Source organism: Xiphophorus couchianus, chromosome 11 (assembly GCF_001444195.1).
Source record: "Xiphophorus couchianus chromosome 11, X_couchianus-1.0, whole genome shotgun sequence".
Lineage (NCBI taxonomy): Eukaryota > Metazoa > Chordata > Actinopteri > Cyprinodontiformes > Poeciliidae > Xiphophorus > Xiphophorus couchianus.
In genome coordinates, this window is record NC_040238.1 from 18,236,809 (window position 1) to 18,259,143 (window position 22,335).

Below are 22,335 nucleotides of genomic sequence, written 5' to 3' on the forward strand. Positions count from 1 at the left end.
ACAAACTCAGGTTTCAGGGGGATTTGCTCCTGTCTAAGAAGCTCTCGCGGTGCTTCATGTCTTTTTCTGTGATGCATATGTAATTCACACTCTCCTCCTCAACACATTTGCTTTCGGTCTAATTCCTTCTGTCTTCACATGCACACACTCGCATGCGCTCACCCACTCTCCTTCTCCTTCACGTCCCCCTCCCTCGCTTTTTCCTCTCCATCCTCTGCTGCTTTGCTCTTCTGTTGTCTGTTTTCTCTGTTTCCCTCCCTTTCCACACTGTGACTCCCCAAACCCCGTCTTTTCTTTTTGGTTGTTGTCGTCGCTAACCCCACCACCTCTGCTTTCCATCTCCATCCTCCCTTCTTTCTTTTTGTTTTCCCTCATTCTTTTTCCACCACCTGTCCTTTTGGATATCGGATACACGCCTCACCTTTCCATCTCTCTCCATTCTTTCTTCCCTTTCCTGCTAAATTCCAAAGACCACCCTCTCTCCTCTCCTTCTTCTCTCTCTTTTCATTGCTCTCTCTCTCTCTGTTTCCCTGTGGCCCTCCCCCTCCCTTTTCATGTTTCCCCCCTCCCTCCATCCTCTCTTTCCCTCGCTGGTTCAGTTAGTCAAAGCAGAGATTCACGGAAGAAGAGAAAAGGGGGGAAAGGCAGGACGAGAGTGAGAGCGCAGGAGTGGGGCAGGCTGGGGAGAGGGGCGTGGGGTCTCAGCCCTCTGTCGTGGGAGGTTGGGGGGGTTGAGATACACCCCAATATTTTGTTCTAAGTACCATGGACTGCCTCTGCATTGTGACTACAAAGGTAAGCTTATCTGTTGTCTCCTACACAAGCTCGTGCTCTGTGTGAGTGAAAGAGAGTGAGAGGTGCCACAACTGGAAAAAACAATTAATTGATTACAGAGGTATGCCATCTGCATAGATAGATATTCCATCTTGGAAATTGTTTCAGTCTTTGGTTTCTGTTTCGGGATTTGGACATTTCAGAGAGGTGCTGAATGAGCTGAGATAGCAAAGGTGTGTGGACTGGATATTCTTTGATTTCTCCCTCTCTGCATGACACTCTCTCCCACTCTCACCGCATCTCCTACTCGGTGTCATGCTTTAGGAGTTCGTACACCGGGGCTGACTGACCTGCGTGGATGTTTTAAGGGCAGAGAGAGCCAGTGCTTTGCGGTGGCTTTGTGAAGCCAGAGCTGCAGGATGTGTCAGGAGGAGATCCTGGGTGGGAATTCTGCATGCCGTCCCGATATTCGCCACCACTTTCTATTAATCCAGAAAGCTAGAGCTAACGCACAGCGCACTTTTTCTACCACGCCAAATAAGTGATGTGTTATATTACAGACAACTGCTCAGCATCTCCAGTGCTGTGGTCTACCGCGTTGACTAAGAGAAAATAGTGCAGCTCTGATGCAGGGTGACACCTGACACTCTGAGGGGTCAGACGGTGTTCAGAGAGCTACAGTCTCAACTGGATTCACACTTACATCTGAACTGATTCAACAGCGAGTGAGCAATACGCCGTAGCACCTGCACCTGAGCGCCGGTACCAGCAGGAAGTGATGACAAAAAGTCGGAAACAAATAAAAATGCACAGAGGCTCTCACAGCTGTGTGAAGGCGGCGATCATCAAAGGCGTTTTTTCTTCTTTTTTTTCCTGCATTTGTGCTTATTACATATTGGTAGCACAGACGTGAGTGCAGCTGGTGCTTTCGGATGTATTACATAAATTTGTGCTTAACTGTGGCATACTCATTTGCTTATCAACGTCTCTGTTTCCGTGGCAACAGAGAATATTGGTCAGTTAAACTTAGATAAGGAGGTGCAGTCAGATGAGGTGGCAGACATACTGTACAATTTTAAAGAAGTACACACAGTGCCTTGCAAATGGATGCATAACCCTTGATGCTTCTTCACATTTTGTCACATTAAAACTAAAAGAGGTATTTTACTGGGTTTCTATGTGATAGGCCAACACAAAGTAGAGGAGAAATGTGAGGTGGCGGGATTAGGATTAGCATAATTTTCCTGCACTTTTTAAAACAAAAATCTGAAAATACCCTAAATTTAAACTGCAGTTGAGTCAGCTGATTAGTAAATACAGACATAAACCCTGTGGAAGAAATTAATGTTCTTTTTTTGGGTCCACATATTAAACACTATATGTGATAAAAACTAAAACTGAGCATGGCCCTGGAGTAAAGCATGGTGGAAAGAGCATCAGTCTGTGGGAATGCTTTTCATCTGAAGGGATAAGAAAGATGGGGCTAAATATGGAATGGTTTAACTGGAAGAAAACCTGTTAGTAGCGGCAAAAGACTTGAAACACAGGTTTGATCTCAGAGTACACACATGGATTTTATTTTAAGGACATCAGAATAAATAGCACTTTAAACAAATGCACACCACACTTCTCAGATTTTTACTCTATCAACATTCCTTTTCTCTGTAAACGTATGCGCTACTTTGTTTCACATAAAATTTCAATAACATTTATTGTTATGTAGTTTTAACATAATAGGTTGTGAAAAAGTTGCTATATATGAAATTCTGAAGATTAATTCAGATTTTTTTCCTGCTGAAATAACTTCCATATTGAGAATCATGCATTCTGTTAACCACTTATGGTAACCCTGTGTTGTTATGTAACAGTCCAGTATGATAAAGTCCAGTTTAAAAGCATAGTACGGAAGGTTTTAGGTTCCAGGGGTACATGCATGGAAAAGGCAGACAAAAAAACCCCAATAACAACTGTGAGTTAAAGACCACAGTTGGTGGCAGTGGATATTTCACCAAACCCGTTCCAGAATCCTGCATCGCTATCAAAGTGAGAAAGGACTTACTGTAAAGCTGGCAAAGAGGAGTAGGCTTTTGCCAAGAACTTGTGAGACAGATGGTCAGTTTATAATAGAGCAAGTTAGCACACAAAAGTATGTTAAGGAATGCGTTGACTGATCTTCAAACTAGCCCTTTGTTAAGATATAGAAATGATAGGCTTTATTTTTCACAAAACTCTAAATACTATGAACAATTAACTGCGTGGAATTAAACAAACATTAATTTTAAAAGGTTTAAAAGGCTAGTTGAGATTTAGATACATGTATGCCAAAGTTGAATGAATTCAAATTCACAAATTATTTAGTATACAGCTTTAAATGTGACCTATCAAAATTTTATAAATGCCGGCTGCATTGCAGGTAAGGAGTGTGTAGCTTGTCATCATGTAGCAGCTGATGGGTAAGCAGCTCCCCGAGTGAGCTGTTCCCTGACACCCACATACTGTATAACAGGTTATGTGAACAATGTTGCTTCCCCTGCGAAGGTCTGTGCACAAAGTTTTACTGTGTGGGTGAAGGCACAATGAGCCAGTGAGTGACAAATGAATTAAATCACTATTGTACTAAGCGGTGACTTTTGTAATAAAAGAAATTGAAGCAAGTCTGTGGCCTTCTTTAGCACATCTTTAAATCATGAATACTCAATTCGGCTTATTTATATAGTGCCAATTCACAACATATGTCTTGAGGCACTTTACAAAAAATAATTTCAATTTAATCATAAATACATTCCAATTGATCCTATTTGTCAAACAGTACAGTAAGATAAGCTTATTATTCAAATTAGTTTAAAAAGTTTCCATGTAAGGAAACCCAGCATATTGCATGAAGTCATTGACTTAAAAATAATCCTACATCAGTTCTTCTGGGGGTTTTTTGTGTGTGTATGCTCCATCTTCTCAAACCAGTCGGTCGTGGCAGATGGCCGCTCCTACCAAGCCAGGTTCTGGTTTCTTCCTGTTAAAGGGGAGTTTATCCTCTCTACTGTTGCTACATGCATGCTCGTGCCGAGCACTCACTAGACAAGTGTTGCGTATTTTAGCCTAAATTTTCCTTTGCACACAGTTATGAGCATAATAAAATGACTGAATAATATATTTTAGTAAATAAATAGTTGCTTTTCACCTTGAAAGGTAGAACTGCAGAAGCTGGTCTCTCCTTTCCATATGTCTGCATTTGGAATCCAAGCTAAAAAAAAACAACTGAACCTCCTAAAAGGCTTTAAAAATAGTGCATTTGTTGCTTGTCTGGCAGTGATGTTCATATAAAAGTAATAGGTTCCCATCTGGGAACGCTTATGTCATGTAACAGCAACAGTGCTCCAAAATATAGAAAACTTTCTTTCGGTTGTGGCCTAATTCTCCAACATATGATTTGCATGTCTTGTTATAGTGGATTGGAGATAGTTAGTGTAGCGAAGGTCTGATGCTAAACTAAAAGGTGAGTTCACTGGTATGTTTTGCTACACATCTTCAATTTCTGATCATTCCATGTTTAAAATCTGACATACCAAGACTGATTCAATTCAAACTGTATTATTCTACACTTAATTCTATTTGTGAAAACTCAAAAAGAAATCAATATTGCTTTTTAGACACCTTCATTTGCCTTCAGTGAACTTAGCACACACAAAAATGTGTGTAATGCAGGTCTAAACACGAGAAAACATTGTGAATTTACTGGAACATCTAGTCTTGGAAGTAAGTTGCATCTCAAAAGGGAGAATAGCAGATGTTGCGCTAAACTATAAGTACCTTGTAATACCACAGACAGATGGCCACCTCTTCGTGGTGGTCATCTGTCTGTGGTATTCCAAATACCTGCAACAAGTGATGAAAGTTCAGAGAAGTCAGCTAAACATCAGGAACAAGGTCAACAGACATGCCTTGCTCAGGTACCTAGTCAGGTATTCAGATACTCTGCTAGGGTAACTGATGTTAAAACACAAAAGCTACTCACCATGTCGGAGTCCACCTTCAATCCAGCATCCATAGGTGATGCACTATTTGCACAGAGGACTAGTGAGTATCAAAGACACCATCCAGGATGAAATATCCAAGCTCCAAGAATACATCAGGAAAATGGCCCAGAAAGATGAAGCACTCAGTCAATGTCTCAGACAATGGAAACTAGAAGAGGAGGAGAAGAAGGAATCATCATGGGAGGAAAAGCCACTGCATGAGATTTATCACCGATAGCTTAAGTGGCTAGTATGACCAAATGATACCAATGGCTAGAAAGGGCTGGGCAGAAGGACAGCACAGAGGCACTGACAATAGCAACCCAGGAGCAGACCTTGAGCACCAAAGAAATAGAAGTCTAGATCTACCATACCAGGCATGCAAAGAGGCCCTAGAAACAATCCAACAACTTACAGTTAGGTGTACGATACTAGCAGGAAAGCAGGAAACTGGAAACCCCCAGGTCGTTCCCTACGAATCACCTCCCAAGGTGATAGAGAATGACTGTGCTAATATTCTGTGAGACCTTCAGATTCAAACAGACAAGATGGTAATGGCCCACCAACCGTACACTGTGTTTCTTAATCAGCAGCAGATGAGAGCTGTTATCGATGTGGGCATCCTAAATGAAGGAGACATCAGGAATAAAAAAACACAAGAACTACTAAGGGGCTCAGGAAATAACTAGAAAGACCCTGGCAGATGAAGGCAACTCTAGTGCCCATGGTCATCAGAGTCTGTATGATCCCTACTCTGGAGAAATATCTGACATCTCAGTCCAGAGCGCAGTCCTAGGAACAGCTAAGATACTGAGATGAACCCTCACACTGAACTTGAGATGAGGAGCCATCCAGGGGATGGGTGAGACAGTAGTTTGTATACACACACACACACACACACACACCCCAATGTGTGTAATGCAGGTCTAAACACAAGAAACATTGCGAATTTACTGGAACATTTAGTCTTGGAAGTAAGTTGTATCTCAAAAGGGAGAATAGCAGATGTTGCGCTAAACTATAAGTACCTTGTAATTCCACAGACAGAAGACCACTTCTTCATCTGTGGTGAAGAGGTGGTCTTCACCTATATATATATATACGTATATATATATATATATATACAGTATATATATATAAAATATTCCTTAGGTGTCATTGACACCTTAAACATGAAGACCTAATGTTTCTGTTAAGATCTAACTTTTTTTTTTTTTGCCAGTTTATGTAATTTTCTACTCCTTCCTACACTAAAGAAATCTATGACCAAAAAAACCCAATAAACTGCTAAATATTATACCAGTGACTCGCAGAGGAGTGATGTTACATAACACTTAGAACAGGAATATTAGGGCATATCAGCTTTGAAGAGACGTCACAGGATTTATATTTGGTTGTGAGCTTGACGTATCTTTAACTTTCTTTCCCTGTTTGGCAATGAGTCAGAGACGGATGGTTTTATGTTTCGGAGGACAGAACAAGTAAAGCACACAAAATCTGATCCCACCTCTGTTTTCTAAAAACATTCAGCAGAAAAATTTGTTTGTGTGAGAACAAGGCTATGGAGTACATTTTTACAGCATTTATATTTTTCCAGCCCTGTTTAGCTTGTTTCTCTTTCATTATCACTCCTCTTCTTGTTGCCACCTTCATTCCACTCCTCGGCTCTCACATTTCCAATTCCTGTAAAAAAAATATATTTGTCCTCTCTGCCTCCTTCACCTGCTTAATCCCTCACTCTGTCGTCTCTTCCAGACTCTTCCTTCCTTTATCTCATTTTACCTATTTTTTCCTTCTCACTCCCTTTCTCCCTTCTCTCCACTCAATACTTACCTTCTGCCCTCCTCTTCAGCACTTTCCAGCCTACTCCAGTTAGTGCTTCTTCTTATGAATTATACATTCACCAAGATGTATTCAAAGTCAGCAGCCTTTGCACATCTTACTGGCTTCATGTATGGCTACATTCTCTTTCCTTGAGTGGATTTTGGCCCGTTGCGTTTGTGTTTATCTTCGGTTGCCAGTCGACTAATATGAATATTTATTTCTCCAGAATATGTTATTGTGTGCATATGAGGGTGGGAAAGCTTATGGCTGCTGCATCTAAGACTTTTCAACAAGAAGTGAAGCTAAAACCCTGCGCTCAGCCTTCCAAGAGTGTGCAACGCTACATGTACAATTTGCAGTGAGCCAGGATTAATGATCCAGTAGTGAGCTCAAATGATCCCCATTCAAGGGCACGGGCGTCCATCAGGCCTTTACATGAAGCCACAGAGACACTGATCCTGTCAAGTTACTCTAGGGGCAGAGCGAGAGGAGGAAGGGATACCCCCACAGCAAGTTTGGTGGCATTAACACTTCTGTTGGACAATAGAAAATTGCTGAGTGGATAAAAAGAAATGAAAAGTACTCTACAAAAGAACAAATACTGTATGAACTTTATAATTTGCTGAATTACAACCACAAACTTCAAAAGTCCAGAAATGTAGGAAATGAAAGGAAAAGGATACATGTATATTTTTTATTATAATTTTTTGCTAGGGAAATCTGAAAAATGTGCATTTGTATTAACTGACACTCCAAACCTCCAAGTGTTGGTCCATTCTGATTTAAATCAGATTAGATTAAGAACATCAGGCTTCAAGTATTGCTTCAAATTTCTAATTAGATTTAGGTTTAGACTTTGACAGGGCCATTCTGCCAGATGGATATGTTTTGATGTAAACCCATTTACATTCCGACTGTTTAGGGTTTGTGAAGGTAACCTTCGACCCAGTCACACGTTTTTTGTAGCTTTTAACAATTTTTCCTCAAGAAATTCCCTGTATTTATTGAGCTCCAACCACCTTCCCATCAGCTATAAAAAAAATCCTATTGACATTGTAAATTATGCAATTAATAGAAACATAAAGAGCAACAATGAAAACACGTAGTTTTCACACCTACCTCATTATAAATTGGTACAGTAGCAAGAAGATATCGTAACTAATAGATTAAATCCCGGATTACAAGTCACTAATTTTTCCACATAACGTATGGATTTTTACCAATGGGTTTTGAAAGGCTGCAATGCTGCCTGATGAACAGGACAGAACAAGTTCAAGAGCGAATTTGCCTCAAAACAAATGACAGTAGATGTTTCCATCCACTTGTCAAGCAGATTTTGAGCAAACTTTTAAAATGTCGCAAAAAACATTTTGAAAATACAAATCAAGTGTGTCCAAACCTTTGGTCTGTACTGTACATAGATGTACTGAAATACAAATGTATTTACCAACTCTGAACCAGTAAATAATACTTAAATACACCAGTAGTTTCACAAGTTGGGTCATACTTTCAAAAACAACACAACTTTAATTGGCTTAGTTAGTGCAATTAGGTACAATAAATCATAATAAAGAACCCAAACTGACAAAAACAATAGGTTGACCTTGGTCAACAAGTAATAATATGTTTCAAATGGTTGAGAAAGTTCAATTAGGAATTCTAAATATGATGTAAAATAAATAATAAAGCATAATGTTGCTCAGAGCACACAACACAGAATTATACTGAATAGCCTTGCCTTTATGAATCAAGCACATTGTCACAACACCCGATCTAGAATTTTTTTCAGTATTGGGACCGACAGATATTAATATCGGATCGGTCCATCTCGAGTAGCAACCACAGAAAAGTGGTGGAACAAGCTCTTTTATATATCTGAATACAGGCTTTTGTGGCAGTATCATCCCCACAGCATGATGCTTCCACCACTGTTTCACTGTAGGTATAATGTACAGTGTTAGATTGCACCACACACCACTTTGCATGTAGGACATAAAAGTTCAAATTTCGTCTTTTTGTTTAACCAGTGCTCTGGGCGCTGGCATATGGCAGTCTGTATTAGAAGCACCTCTTGCCATTAAAGCAAGAGGTGCTTCTAACGGCTTTCTTTCAATAATAGCTTTGCTGTTATCATATTTGGTCTTTAGTAAAACCCAGATGCGGGCAGAACCAGAGGCAGAGAGGTCAAGGGAGTTTTTAATGACTAAAAATAAAGATTTACTCTGCTGGCATGAAGATGTCAGAGCATGGAACTAGTTGTGAGGGTAACAAAAGAATCGAGCAATGAACAATGAACAAAGGAGAATAAATTAGGAGGAAAGGAGGATGAATGACACTGGATCCAGGTGAGCTTGATCAGGGTGAATGTGGAAGAGCTGTGGCAGCGTGAAAGCAAGGAGACTGAGAGAGGGAGACAAAAAAACACAGATAATAGACAGGGAACTGAACTGAAACACAAAATGATATATTAAAAAGCCTAACAAGCCAAAATGGACAGAAGGAAGAACACAAGAAAGAAGTAACTAAACACAACGGAATAAACTCTTGGCAATACCCCAACACAAAACTAATGATAACAGAAAAATGAACTGAATGGCAATAAACTCCCCAGAAATGATCAGAAAACAAAGCACATGAAAGCCAATACACAAACACCAGTGAATCATGACAATTATTGCCATTGTTCTATGAAATGCAGATTAAATTTTAAAAAATCGCACTCTCTTCTTCTCTCTATTTCATAATGGTTTGTGGCATAAAATCCCAATCCAGAACCTTAACATTTGTGACATGTGGCAAAATATGAAAAGGCTCATATAGCATGACTATTTTAGCAAGCTCTCATAAATCTCCCAAATCCTAATTTCTTTTTTCTGTCAGTGTAGCCTCTTTCTTTTGAAGAAACATTGAAAATTACAAATGTTGTAAATGGTTTCCCTGCTTCTTTAACTGCATATTGCACCACTCGCCCACACGTTCTGCCTCTTTCTGAAAAAGAAAGGCACACCTACATGATCAGACAGAATCCACACACACGGTGTCGTGCTCCTGCACAAGTGGCTTCTGTGCTGTTGTGCATTGTAACTGCAACCTTGTTTGAAGAATACTGTGTGACGCTGCTGCGACACCATAGGTGTAATACTCAAGAAACCTCATTGTTGAGAATGTTGCTAAAGCATTAAACACCTCATAACTTTATCATGTTGGTGGTGGCTGAGTCAGAAAGACATCGTTTCCCACACAAATGCTCATCAACATTCTCATTTCACCAACTTAGACTTGCAGAACTAACAGAGGGGCTTGCTGTATGTTTTAGCCACGAGTAAATGTTTTAGTTTATTCATTATACCAGTCATCCCACCAGGCATATGAGCCACCGAGGCAGTTGTTAGGAGCTTTTCTTTGTCAAATGTACACAACCCAATCTGTTCTCCACATTGCTTCATTGGTATTTTTTGCTTCAAAGCCGCTCCACGAGGAACGCTTAAATAATTTGAGGACACAATGGTTACAAGAATGTTTTCTTTGCTCTATTTCTAATTTTAGAGGTTTTTACTAACCCTTCTCTACAGCCGTCATTGTAATCAGTGTATGTTACTTCAAAACATAAACAAATTTCAGTAAAAATTGTGGCGTGCTTTTATAATCAGCCCTATTTATTCTGGTGCTCCTAAATAAAATCCTGCTCAACCAATTGCCCCCAGATGTCAACAAGTAAGTAAAGCCAATTTAGATTCTAGAAAAAATATCTTAATCTTTACTGCGCTAAATATGTTCAAGTCCAGGGAGAGTCCAATACTTCATTTAAAAATAAAAGACTACACAGGAAAAAAAATAACATTTTCCACAAGTCATCAGGAAGATACTGCAAACATGAAGAAGAAGTTGGTCCGGTCAGATAAGACCAAATTTGAACGTTTTATCCCATGTCATTGGGGGCAGAAAACAAAGAAGGGATTTAAAAAAATGATTGGAGCTAAATCAAGGGGATAATGGAATCATATTACATCATCACATCATTAAAAGGCTTTAGATTGGGGAAGAAGTTCACCAAGGAGCATGAATACTTTTTAAACAGTGCATGGGTTTCAAGATGAATGCTCAACAGAACTCATAAATCATTGATGATAAGCAACAGCAAAGTAAAGAGACGCTCCTTCTGGTAGTGGTGGGCAGATTAACCGGTCTGCATTGAGCCACTGACATGCGCATGCGTGATAGGAACACATTGGTAAGGCAGCTTTAAATTTCTTTGAATAATAATGAAAAATATAATTACACAGGATTTTACCTCAGTGTATCGGTTAAATTCGATAGTTATGCAAAACATAAAAAATACAATAAAATAAAACAACTTATTGACCAAACAGCGTTTCTTGTAGACCGCAAAGCAGTGTCGCCAACCGCCACAAGATGGAGAAAATGTGCCGGCAGGCGCGCGTGCGTGATCATGACAACTAGCAAACATGGCGGAGCCAGGGGAATCGATGCTTTCACCTCCACACTGTAAATCTAAGGTTTGGCAACACTATGAATTTTATACGAGAAACGGACACCTTGATAAGGCAAATGCGACTTGTAAAGTGTGCCACGCTGCTGTCAAATACACTGGAACCAGGACTAACCTTACAACTCACTATAACGGCACATGGAATCGTGGCGATGCCAATCAGTTCACCGTCTTCAGAGGCAGATTCACGTCGTTCTTCTTCCTTCAGTTCCACACATGGTGAGACCAGGATTTCATAATTTTTCAACGGACAATTGGCTATTATTGACTCCAATCCCGCAAAAGCCATAATAGATGCTTTGGACCCTTTGCATGTTATTGCTTACACACGCCCGCTCACGCACCCCTTCCCGATCCCCCACGGAAATTTCGCGCATGCGCATAACGCCAGACGGAAAAAGACTATTCTTTTATATGCCATCCATAGCCGCGCTGCCGCGATACAACAATTCGGTTAACTAACTGATACCTGAAGGTATAGGTATTAATTCAGTGCAGTGCGCCACAGCAAAAGCGAAAGGCAGCGCAGAAAACCGTTGCAGAATAACTCAAAACCTCTGGTATTCTTTTTTCTCAATCTCTTTATCGGCTATGCTATGGAGAGTCGTTGCTATAGCAACTGACAACGCTGCCACAAACACTCTTAACATTTCCCACTCAAAAATTGACATATTTTTGTAAAGATCCCTTATCTATGAAATGAATGGCAATTCATTAATAAATTGTTACAATTTGAATTGCTTCATTAATTTTTATGAATGAAAAATTATTTATACAAACAATATATTTTTCAGCTAAGTTAATTTAAATCGAGATGCATCGACGACGAGAAGGTAAACCTTATCTAATTGAACCCCTGGTTGATGAGGAGGAATCTTAAATGTATCTGATCGTAGTTTGTGGATCCAGATGTGTATATCAGAGAGAGATCAGAGATTTCCATCCCGACCTTCTAGGAGATCATGTTGAAAACAGATCCGACTTAGAATCTTATCAAATGTTTTGGCTGTCAGCAGAGCTGTGCTTTCTGAAACTGTTCATATGACAGGTGACACTTTAGATCCATCATGGGTGGTTTAGGCTGGCTATTTTGTCATCCCAAATTGAGTGAAGTTACTAATGGTGTAAATATGAGCCTGCAAGACAAGAAACATAACTAACTGTTGTGGTGCTTGTGTCAACAGAACAATAAATAATCAGAAGCAATGAAAAGAATTATGAAAAACTTTCATACTGCCAGAGCTGTTTTGAGATTCTTTTGACTAGAGCTCTGACTCTCCATTTCAAACAATACAGGTGTTTATTGTGCCTACTGGCTGCTATGTGTCATGATGTGAGGCTCTAGAAAGAAAAGAAAAGTACATTGACAAATATGAAGTTGCTGCTGATATTATCCATTAGAAAAGGATTTGCATTGCCTTTGTAAACGGATTCTCATAAAAGAGAGCGGGTTGTCTTTTTTTTGTCAATGCAGCACACAATGACATCTTGTGGCATGATATTAAAACTACAGCTCAGGAGCTCATGACAACCTTGCTCAGAGGGATGGTCATGTTTCAGTTGCTGGTGTCGTCCATGAAAACGGTTTACTATCTGAGCGCAGGTTTATGCTGCTTTAGGACCAACTGGGTCTGTGTTCACTAGAGACATCATTGTCTGTGCCCTCGTAGGTGAAAGGCTTCATGTGACTGATATATTGCATCAGTTCTTCATTCACAGGAGCCGAAAGATTTCCAGACAATTCAGAGTATGAGTCACTTTTGAATTATTTGCTTTATGTTCAGTACCCATCTGTGGCTTTCAGTCTGAAAATTATTAAAATTACGATGAGCAAAGCAATGTCAGCTGACGTCAGCATGGAGAAAAATCCAAATTTGCTCACACTTAACACAGTTAAGCACAAGCACTGATGGTTAGTGTGACTTGTTTGTCTCCGGCTTTGTATCTTCATGTTCCTCTTATAGGTGATGTCAGTTGCCAAGCAACCAAGCAATCAGGACCCGATTGTTGCCATGACAACATGGCAGGGGTATCATCATGGAGAGAATGGAGATGAAAGGAGGAAGGGAGGATTCAGAGATGAGAGAAAAAGGGAGAGATGGGGAGATATAGAGGGAGTCCTGGCATTGAGGGGTGTTGATAATGTGAGGCCCACAGCGTGAAGGTAGGAGGGTGACCTCTGTGGAGGTGGTGGGGAAGGATGCTCATGAATAAGGAGAACGGAAAATAAGCACTGGGGCCTGTGTGGTTGGATCGGTGAGCTACGCAGTGTTTGACACTGTTCTGACGGGCTTTGTCCCAGATGGAAATGTCACGATGTGCTCCAATAGTCTCCAGTTACTGTCAGAGAAGCTGATGCCGAAGCCACAGCTCGGTGTGTCGCTGAGGTCCAGAGGGCTTTGGGCCTAACGTCTGCAGGTGTCATCATCCATCTATCACGCAACAGCAGCTCACTGTAAAACAGTCAAATGGGGTCATGCTGCATTTAGTCTGTTTATCCCCTCACACAACCAAACTTTCCCCGTGAAACAGCTGAAAATGCTAAGTAACTGCAGACAAATTCAACCATTAAAACAATAATTAATTGAGGTAGGAATGATAACTGGCATACAAACATTGTTTGTATTGTCTTTGAGTGTTTCAATAAATGTCTCCTGGGCAAAACAACTCAAATTTTGATTGTGGCATAAATAAAACCAGAATGGTGGGCTAAACAGAATGAAATGAGAGAAAAGGGAACCTATTTAAAGGTACATTCAATTCTCAAAAGTAACATATTTTACGGATTTCACAACCCCATGAAATTATAAAACCTCATTATAAAATGAATGAAAACGAATATGGTGTCACCTTCACTAAAGTGACTTACAAAACTTTATTTCCCCTTTATTTGCATTTTATCATGCTACAATTGCAAACCTCAAAATATTTATTTGGGATTTTATGTGATAGACCATTTCAAAGTAGACCATTATTTTCACAAGTCTTTTAAGGGAAATGTCTCTACCAAACTCAATTTTTTGTTCATTCTTCTTTGTAAAATAGATGAAGCTGAATCAGATTGGATGAAAAAGGCCTGCGAACATAAAGCTTAAAGTCTTGGCACAGATTCTCATTTGAATTTTGGTTTAGACTTTGATTGTGGCATTATATTAGGTGGAAATGCGTTGATCTAAACCATACTGTTGTAGATCTGGCTGTGCATGTTTTTTCCAGGATCATACATTCTTCTGCAGTACAGTACAATATGAATAGGGCACAGCAAACCTATAGGCTTGTTTTCTTTCTTTCATGTCTATCTGTTTTTGAATGGTGTATTAAACATAGCTCTGTGAAATGTTCACTTGGGCAGTGCTTTGCAGATGTCTGTTAATAACTACTGTTATTATTGATACTGGGAGTAAATTAAAATTGGAAATTCATTCTCAGTATTAATAATTTGTAATTGGTTTCACTGTTTTTAGGGGTAGTTACGGTGAAAACATGGCAAACATTTTAGATTTTAGTTAAATATTTTTTAAAACGGTGCATAAATTTACACAATTTGGTCTCAATTTAAGCTAAGTGACCAAAGATTGCTGTGGACACACTAAACAGCTTCACCACATGAGCGCCACAAATTTCACATGCCTTGTATGTTCCACTTGTGCCCACATGTGCAACATACATACCCATACATCAGCAATGACAAAGTAGTAACACAAATTAATCACTTGCAACACTTGCAAGTGTGTCTGTACTAATGAAAATGTATTTAAATAGACATGTTGGATTCTTGAAACTGAAAGTTTGACCTACTTTCTAATTATTTCAACCTTTTATTGTCTGACGCTTATAGGCATTCATAAAGCCACGGAATTTCAATTCAAGATGTTCAGTTGTTTTTGAAATATAAAGGCAGCTCCAGATCATCAAACTTCCACCAACATGCCTGATTTTAAAAAATAATACAAATTTTGAAAAGTTGCGTTAATGTTACAGCAAATGTAGTGCACACATTCAAAAAGAAAAAAAATCTAAATTGAAACATATTCCTAAGAAATTTTTTTGTAACTTTTACAAAAAACATATATTTTTCAAATGTTTGTTAAAACTGCCACCATCCTGTGACAGTATAAGAGACACACTATCTGTGAAAAGCTCGAGCTGCCCCAGTTCCTCCCAGTGCTACTATTACCGTCTGCAAAAATGCACCGCTCCCAGTCAAAAATAACCATTGAGAGCCAGAAGGAAGGTCTTAGTGCTGTCAGTCAATCTTGAGTACCTGCTGCTTAATGTACTGATGTTGGAGAAACAACTCCATTTATCTGCAATCATCGGTGGCTGTGCTAACTGGCCTAAGGATTCATGGCAGTCCCTGTTGAAGGAAGGAAAGAAGCTGTAGCGTAGCAGAAAGCAAGGGAAGGGTATGAGCAGTGCCTACATGAGCATGACTGACAGCGCTAAGACCCTCCATGCTCTGATTGGTTGCTTCTGATTGAGCTGGGTAGTTCTGTACTTAGCAATTTTGACAAATATGAAAAATATATATATATATATATATTTTTTTTTTTTTAAAGTTAAACATCCAAGTGTTAATACATTTCTGGTTTACAAAACTTATGATGAAAATAATGTTTGAATCACACTTATCTCCTAATTCTGAGGCTGACAGCTGCACACTGCTTCTTCACAAGGTTACAGCTCCAAGGCCCTGAACTGAATACAACACAAACATTCTGGACATTCTTTTTTTTTCTTTTCAACGAACCGTTTCATTTCTAGAGGATAGAATAAGTAAGCTTTAAAGATGTGCGCATTACAAAATAACATAATCAGATCTTTTCTTCACTTGGTTAGCCCTGGGAGATTGCAGGGTCCTGTTGACAGCTGGCCTCGGTTCCACAGTCTCAGTGACCTCAACGGGGCAAAGGAGGTTAAAAAATAAATAAAAAAAATAAGTAAGTGGTCTCAAAATAACATCTCAAGCTGGGTTGTTGACTCTGAAACCCTGTTTAAACAAAATATATATTTATACAGGATTTTCCTCTCTATTTTAATGTGATTTTATGTTAGACCTACAGAAAGTAAAAGATAACTACAAAGTGGAAGAAAAAGGGTAAACAGATTTTTTTTCCTTATAATTAATCTGAAATTTGTGGTGTGCGTTTGTTTTTAAAACCCTTGAGTCAAACCTTCATAGAAACATATTTTGCTGAAATTACAACCATTAGTCTTTATCAGCTTTGTGTATCAGAGACCGAATGCTTTCCCCCTTTCGTCTTAATAAGATAGCTCAAGCTCAGTTAGACTGGATCAGTGTTGTATAAAGTACTGAAATCTCAGAGTCAAGTAAAAGTACAAGTACCTCTCCAAAATATGACTTTGGTAAAAGTCGAAGTCACTGACTGAAATGTTACTTGAGTAAAAGTCTTAAAGTATCTGAAACTTCTTGTACTTAAGTATGGAAATTACTGTAAAAATGGATGTACTCAAGTAATGTAATGAAAAGTACAAGTAAAAAGTAAAACAAAGCAAATGCAATTTGAATGACATTTTTTATATTTTGGTAAACTTGTCAAATACACTTAAAATAATGTACACAACCAAGTGCAGGCAAAATTAAACCTGCTAATAGATATACCTGCAGGCATCATTTAGTTAAGAAAATTAGGTGCTTTACCTATAGCACAAGGTTAACTTAACCTGCTTTACAACTGAACCAGCTTCTTAGTAAACCCTCCAGGACAGAAAATGCAAAGTTTTTGTAAGCCTTAAGTTTTCCCTTCAAGTAAGGTCAGTGCTGAAAATGAGAAAAATAAATAGTACAGAAAATGCGGCCAAAATGAAGAAAAAGAGCTGTTACGATTACTCTACTTCACAAATCAGTGAATCAGTCAATGCTACAGTCAGTAGGTGGTGCACACAACTGGTCATTATGCAAAAGAAAAAAAGAATTGGGAGGGAAATGCAGCTTATTGGCATCTGTAAACCTGGTTTTGAACTTGCATGCCTTTCCTATATTCGTTAAATTTAGTCTAAAATGCTATCGCTATGGCTTCTGTCCCCCCTTGAACAGAGGAGTCTAGGTAGCCTGCTACAGTCAACATTAAGCCTAAGCTAAATACACCACGTGTGGAACTGAAACAATGCCAAACAAAGTTCATTTATGGTCAACGTTTCACAATACAGTAGTGCCTAGTGACCAAGCTATAGTTACTGAAACAGGAGGATTATAACCATTTCATAAGACGTTACCTCGATGTGTTTCTTCAAGTTGGACGGGGAGTTTTTGTAAGATAGGATTTCCACATCTTCAGGCAGGAATAACATAAACCGCATGCGGTACGACGAATCTTTAACACCCACGAAAGAGTATATTGTGTTTAAATAAGGCCATGGGCTCTCATCACCAGCTGGTGGTTCCCCTGGAGCCGTGTCCGACGTAGTTGCAGTCGTTGTGGTCTCCGTCTCCTCCTCCATGTGGCTGCGGCTGATTACGAGACTTACTTTGTGTTTAATGGGAGAAGCGAAACAGGTGTATCCTATTGGTGGTAATGAACAAGCCCAGGCAAGCAGGCGACGGACTTTGTTCGGTAGCCTACTTGCTACTTGCTAATCAGTAGGTGGGGTCAAAACACTTTGTTTCTCTCTCGCGCTTTTTTGTAACGAGTAACTAAACCACACATTGAAAATGTATCGGAGTAAAAGTACGCAATTAAGTTCGGAAATATAGTGAAGTAAAAGTGAAAGTCATCAAAAATTTTCATACTCCAGGAAAGTATGAAGTACTCCAAATATACTTAAGTAAAGTAGTGAAGTATTTTTACTTCGTTACTATACAACACTGGACTGGATGGACACATTTTGAAGTCTTCCCACAGATTGCCTATTGTGATAGTTCTGCACTTTGGACCTTTAACACGTGTAGTCTACTGTATGTATTACCCAAGCCATTCATTTTGCCATCAGCCCTGAACATCTCCACTTTACCTGTTTTGAAAAAGCTTGATCATGCTGCCATCACCATATTTCATCATTGAGATTGGAACCTGTTGTTAGTTTTTTTTTTTTGCAATAGTCTATTACATGTTGGTCAAAAAGAAAACGTTCCTTCTCATGTTTGCTGTATTCTGTACATGGGAAAAGGCTTTTTTTAACAATGTCTCTCTTCTAAATCAGTGGACTGCATAAGTAATAGTTGCCTTGTCAACAGATTGTCGCACTGAAGCTGGGGATCTCTGCAGTCGCCCAGAGTTACCATGAACCTCTGCTTCTTCGATTTATGTTCTCCATGCCCACATTGTCAACTTAGGTGGGACAGTCATATCTTGCTAGGTTTGAAGTGGTGTTGTCCTTTTTTACTTCCAGATGGTAGATTGAACAGAACTCTCCAAGAATGATCTTTAAAGCCTGGAGTACTGTTTCTTTGTCCCTTTACTTTCTCCTTGATCTGTCTGCTGTGTTCCTTGTTCATCATGGTGTTGTTTGTTCAGAAATGTTGTCTAATAAAACCCCGAGGCCTTCAGAGAATAGCTGGATTTATACTGAGACCAAATGACACACAGGTGGACTGCACTGAAGGGTATTTAGAGTTATCAAAGCTAAGAGAGCATTCTCTTCAAATTTCGGTAAAATAAATAAAGTATTTATTTTGGTAGCATTAGGAAATGTGAAAGAGTTCAAGGGATAGTAACACATTTGCTATGCCCATGAAATCAAAATAATAATTGCAAAGAGTTATGAACATGCATTGTGCCAATATAAAGTGCCTCATCAATGTATGATGGTGTGAGTCTTTGTGTGACAGTTCTTCAGTGAGGACACGAAGGAAAAAAAAATCTTGTAAAAGAAAATACTACCAAAGGTTGATTCATTGTCTGTACCACTCCTTTCCTTGTCCCTCTCTCACTCACCGGCAGTGGCAAACATATTTTATGAGTCACGATTGGAGCAGACTGGCCATCCTGTCTTTTCAGAGTCTTGTCTTTAACGTCAACACACATCCAACACCAACTACTCTGGCTTCTAGGAAAACTCTCTCTTTTCATCTGGTGTGACCCCCTCCCTCCCCATCTTCCTGTCTACCCTCTCTCCCTCCTCCCTCTGTTTTTATTTCCTCTTCCCCTTCCCCAGCCTCTCATCCCCTCTCTCTCTCTCTTTCTCCCCATCCCTCTCCTCCTTTATTGCGGGTGTCTGGGAGGCTGTTTTTCCTCTGTCTCTTGCTCATGAAGGGCCGCACTAAGCTCCCTTCGCTCTGCCCGTGTGTGGTAGGTAAAATCACCTCTGCGTTTGTGTCGTCTTTCCTTCTTCCATCACTCATTTGCTGCCTCTGTTTTGCATGTTAGCTCAAAGTCTGCTAGTCGCTCTGGCAGATTTAAGGGAGCTTAATATCTACATCAGAGTGCGCTGCATTGAACATGCCCATAATTCGCTCCACTGTCATAGATACGTGTGAAATATGTGTGTGAGGATTCTGGTTTTGCTTTCATTGTACATGTGCTCTGTGTAAGGTTAAATCATCCACTCTGAGTGTTGCGTATGAACATGGCCTGGCACATGTGGTGCTGTTTAAGGGCGCATGTTCAGAAAAGCATATAGAGGGAAACTCTTCGAGACTTGTTGATTGTATCATTACACATTTGTAGTTTTATTCTCTTATTTGATAGCTTAGCTTTTTTAAGATTTTTGAAAATAATTTATATAACTGTACATCACCATCCATCAGAGGACACAAGGACACTGGACTAGTATCCTCATAAGAGAAAAAAAATCCTTCATAAAAAATGTCATTATTATTTTGCTAAAGATTCTGCTGATCTTTAAGTATCGACAAAAAAGGTATTTTAATCTTCTATAGTCGAACCAGATATATTGTAAACTGTGCAAATGAACGCATAGAAGAAAGTCCAAGAGTCCTCCTGTTTTAATTAAAGATGACTTCTTAATGCAACTCAACAGCCAGAAACCACTGCTAGTGTCACAGTATGTTTATAATTGTGGGAATTTGTGTTTATATGGTTGAAAACTACTTAGCAATTGGTAACCTGTGGAATTAATGTTTGAAAATTTATTTGAAATTTGAAATTTGAGACAATTTTAATTTCCATTCACTTCATGGTAAGACTCAACAGTTAGACACACTATTTTAGGTACACCTTGCTAGGACGGTGTTGGCTGCCCTTCAGAACGACACTAGTCCTGCATGAGTGATTCAACGTATGGTGAGAAACATTCCTCTGAGATTTTGGTCCATATTGACTTGATGGCTTTGCTTTGTTCCTCCTGAGTTGTCTACTGCACATCTACAGTGTTCCATGACGTCACTGGATTGAGAATTAGTGATTACAGAGACAATTGGATTACATTGTCACATAACTAGCTTGAGATTATTTGAATTTTGTGATGTAGAAGTAACCATCTGATGGATAAACCATGGTCAATTAGTACTTAAGAACACAAAGTGTTCCGAAAAAAAGTATCCCTTAAAAGTGGTGGTTCTGGCAGGCATGGTGCTCAGGGTAAGCTCCTGCTTTTGTTGCCATCAATCTATTAAAACGAGAAACTTAGGTTCTGGGAAGGGATAAAATTCCTTAATTTCTATTTATTGGTCAATAGTGGAACAGCTGGTAGCAGTTTTCTTGCAGCACGAAGGTCTGGGGTTCAGATCCTGATCTGAAGGATTTCTGCGTCAAGTTTGCATGTTCTTCCCATGCATGCAAGGTTTCTCTCTGAATATTCTGACTTTTTCCCACTATCCAAAAACATGACTGTCAGGTTAATTGTTTTCTTAATTTTCTTTAGGTATGAATGTGTAGTTGTTTGTCTCGAGTGTCTTTGTCTTCCCTATGACATACCGGCAACTGGTCCCCGTTGTATGCTCCTCTTGCCTTGTGAAACTGGATTTAGGCATCAGATCCCTCACAAGTGGGCATACGTGGATGGCTGCATTATTCAGTGAGAAAAAATTGTGGCACAATTAGTTGCACCACATTTTTTTTGACTTGTTCTAATTAGTGATCCATGACTTCTAGTTTCATTGGGGTATCAATATTAAGTGACATAGAGGCCAATTTTTCTTACCTAACTTTAATATGAAAAAGACAAGGGAAATACTAATTTTTTTGTGTGTACTTATGCAAAAAAACAACAACAAAAAAAGACAATATATAACCAAGCTTTTTATACGTATGAACAAGTGGGACAATAAAAAAATTGGAGGGCACTTTAAAACCTCAAGTTCTGTCAGGCATACCATTCTAGATATGACTAACATAGCAACGTTACATTATCATCTAGCATGGTTCACCACAAACCTCAGTGCGACTCCAGGAAGCTTTTAGGGTTTCATATGGGTTGTTGTGAGCATGGGAAACTAAACACTGAGCTTTGTTTGACTGATCCTGAGATTTAATTGAGAAAAATAAAGATGGCTTATTATCAAAAACATTTCTTTATATGATGTTTGACACCTTGAACATTGTGTTACGTAATGGTGTGAGATTACATGCAGCCGCTTATTTCAGAGAAAGATGACGCAGGAATATGAAAGCATGGAGATATTCTGATTGCTTGTCTTGAGTAGCCTCACCCAACCCAACAGCCTTCTGTCAGCCGCAGGAAATGATTGACCTGCATTAGTTTAAAAACTGAATGACAGAGTGTAAAAACACACGTTGACTTAAACAGCTTTTAAAAACTTTTCAGCTGATAAACTACAAAAACAAGGCTCAGAGATTTAAGAAGCAAATTTTTGGTGGCACAGGCTATGCTGATAAATTGGTCAAACAAGAATGTAATGTCAAGAGAGCATTAGCAACCACCGCAATAGCAACTATTTTATAGAGATTTTATTAGATTCCTGAGGGTCCTTTGGACTTTGGGACACCCTTATTATGCTATGTTGACTTAATCAAAGAAATAGGTACACTTGTGTTGCTTTAACCACTGAATGTAGCTAAGATCATTACTGTTAAGAATTTCATTAAACATAAAACAAATGGATCAAGCCATTCTACTTTTTAACTTCCATTTTCACATAAAAATAAGCAATTTTGAATGGTAGTTTCAGAGAGGGCTTTTGAGTTGGGCAGTATGGCTCACTGCCATGGGTGGCATAGAGGATACTAGAAGTACACTAGACAAGTTCTATAATGTTTATATCATTTGAAATGCTGGGGAATGAGTGGTTTCTTGTTTTGGACCAAATTAAATGATTGTTCCCATGTTTTCTTT

General features: G+C 39.1%; 1 protein-coding gene across 3 annotated transcripts in view; it reads left to right on the forward strand.

The window, feature by feature from the left end:
- Positions 1 to 685: 685 nt before the first annotated feature.
- Positions 686 to 22,335, forward strand: part of dlg4a (discs, large homolog 4a (Drosophila)) — a 90,384-nt gene continuing 68,734 nt past the window's right edge. The window contains exon 1 of one of the 3 annotated variants that reach the window (XM_028031599.1): positions 686 to 795. In XM_028031599.1, the coding sequence (XP_027887400.1) occupies positions 766 to 795 (30 nt within the window). In that variant the 5' untranslated portion in view covers positions 686 to 765. Of the gene's footprint in view, positions 796 to 11,244; positions 11,341 to 19,272; positions 19,371 to 22,335 lie in introns of those variants that run through there. The other 2 variants (XM_028031597.1, XM_028031598.1) reach the window with 2 other exon arrangements.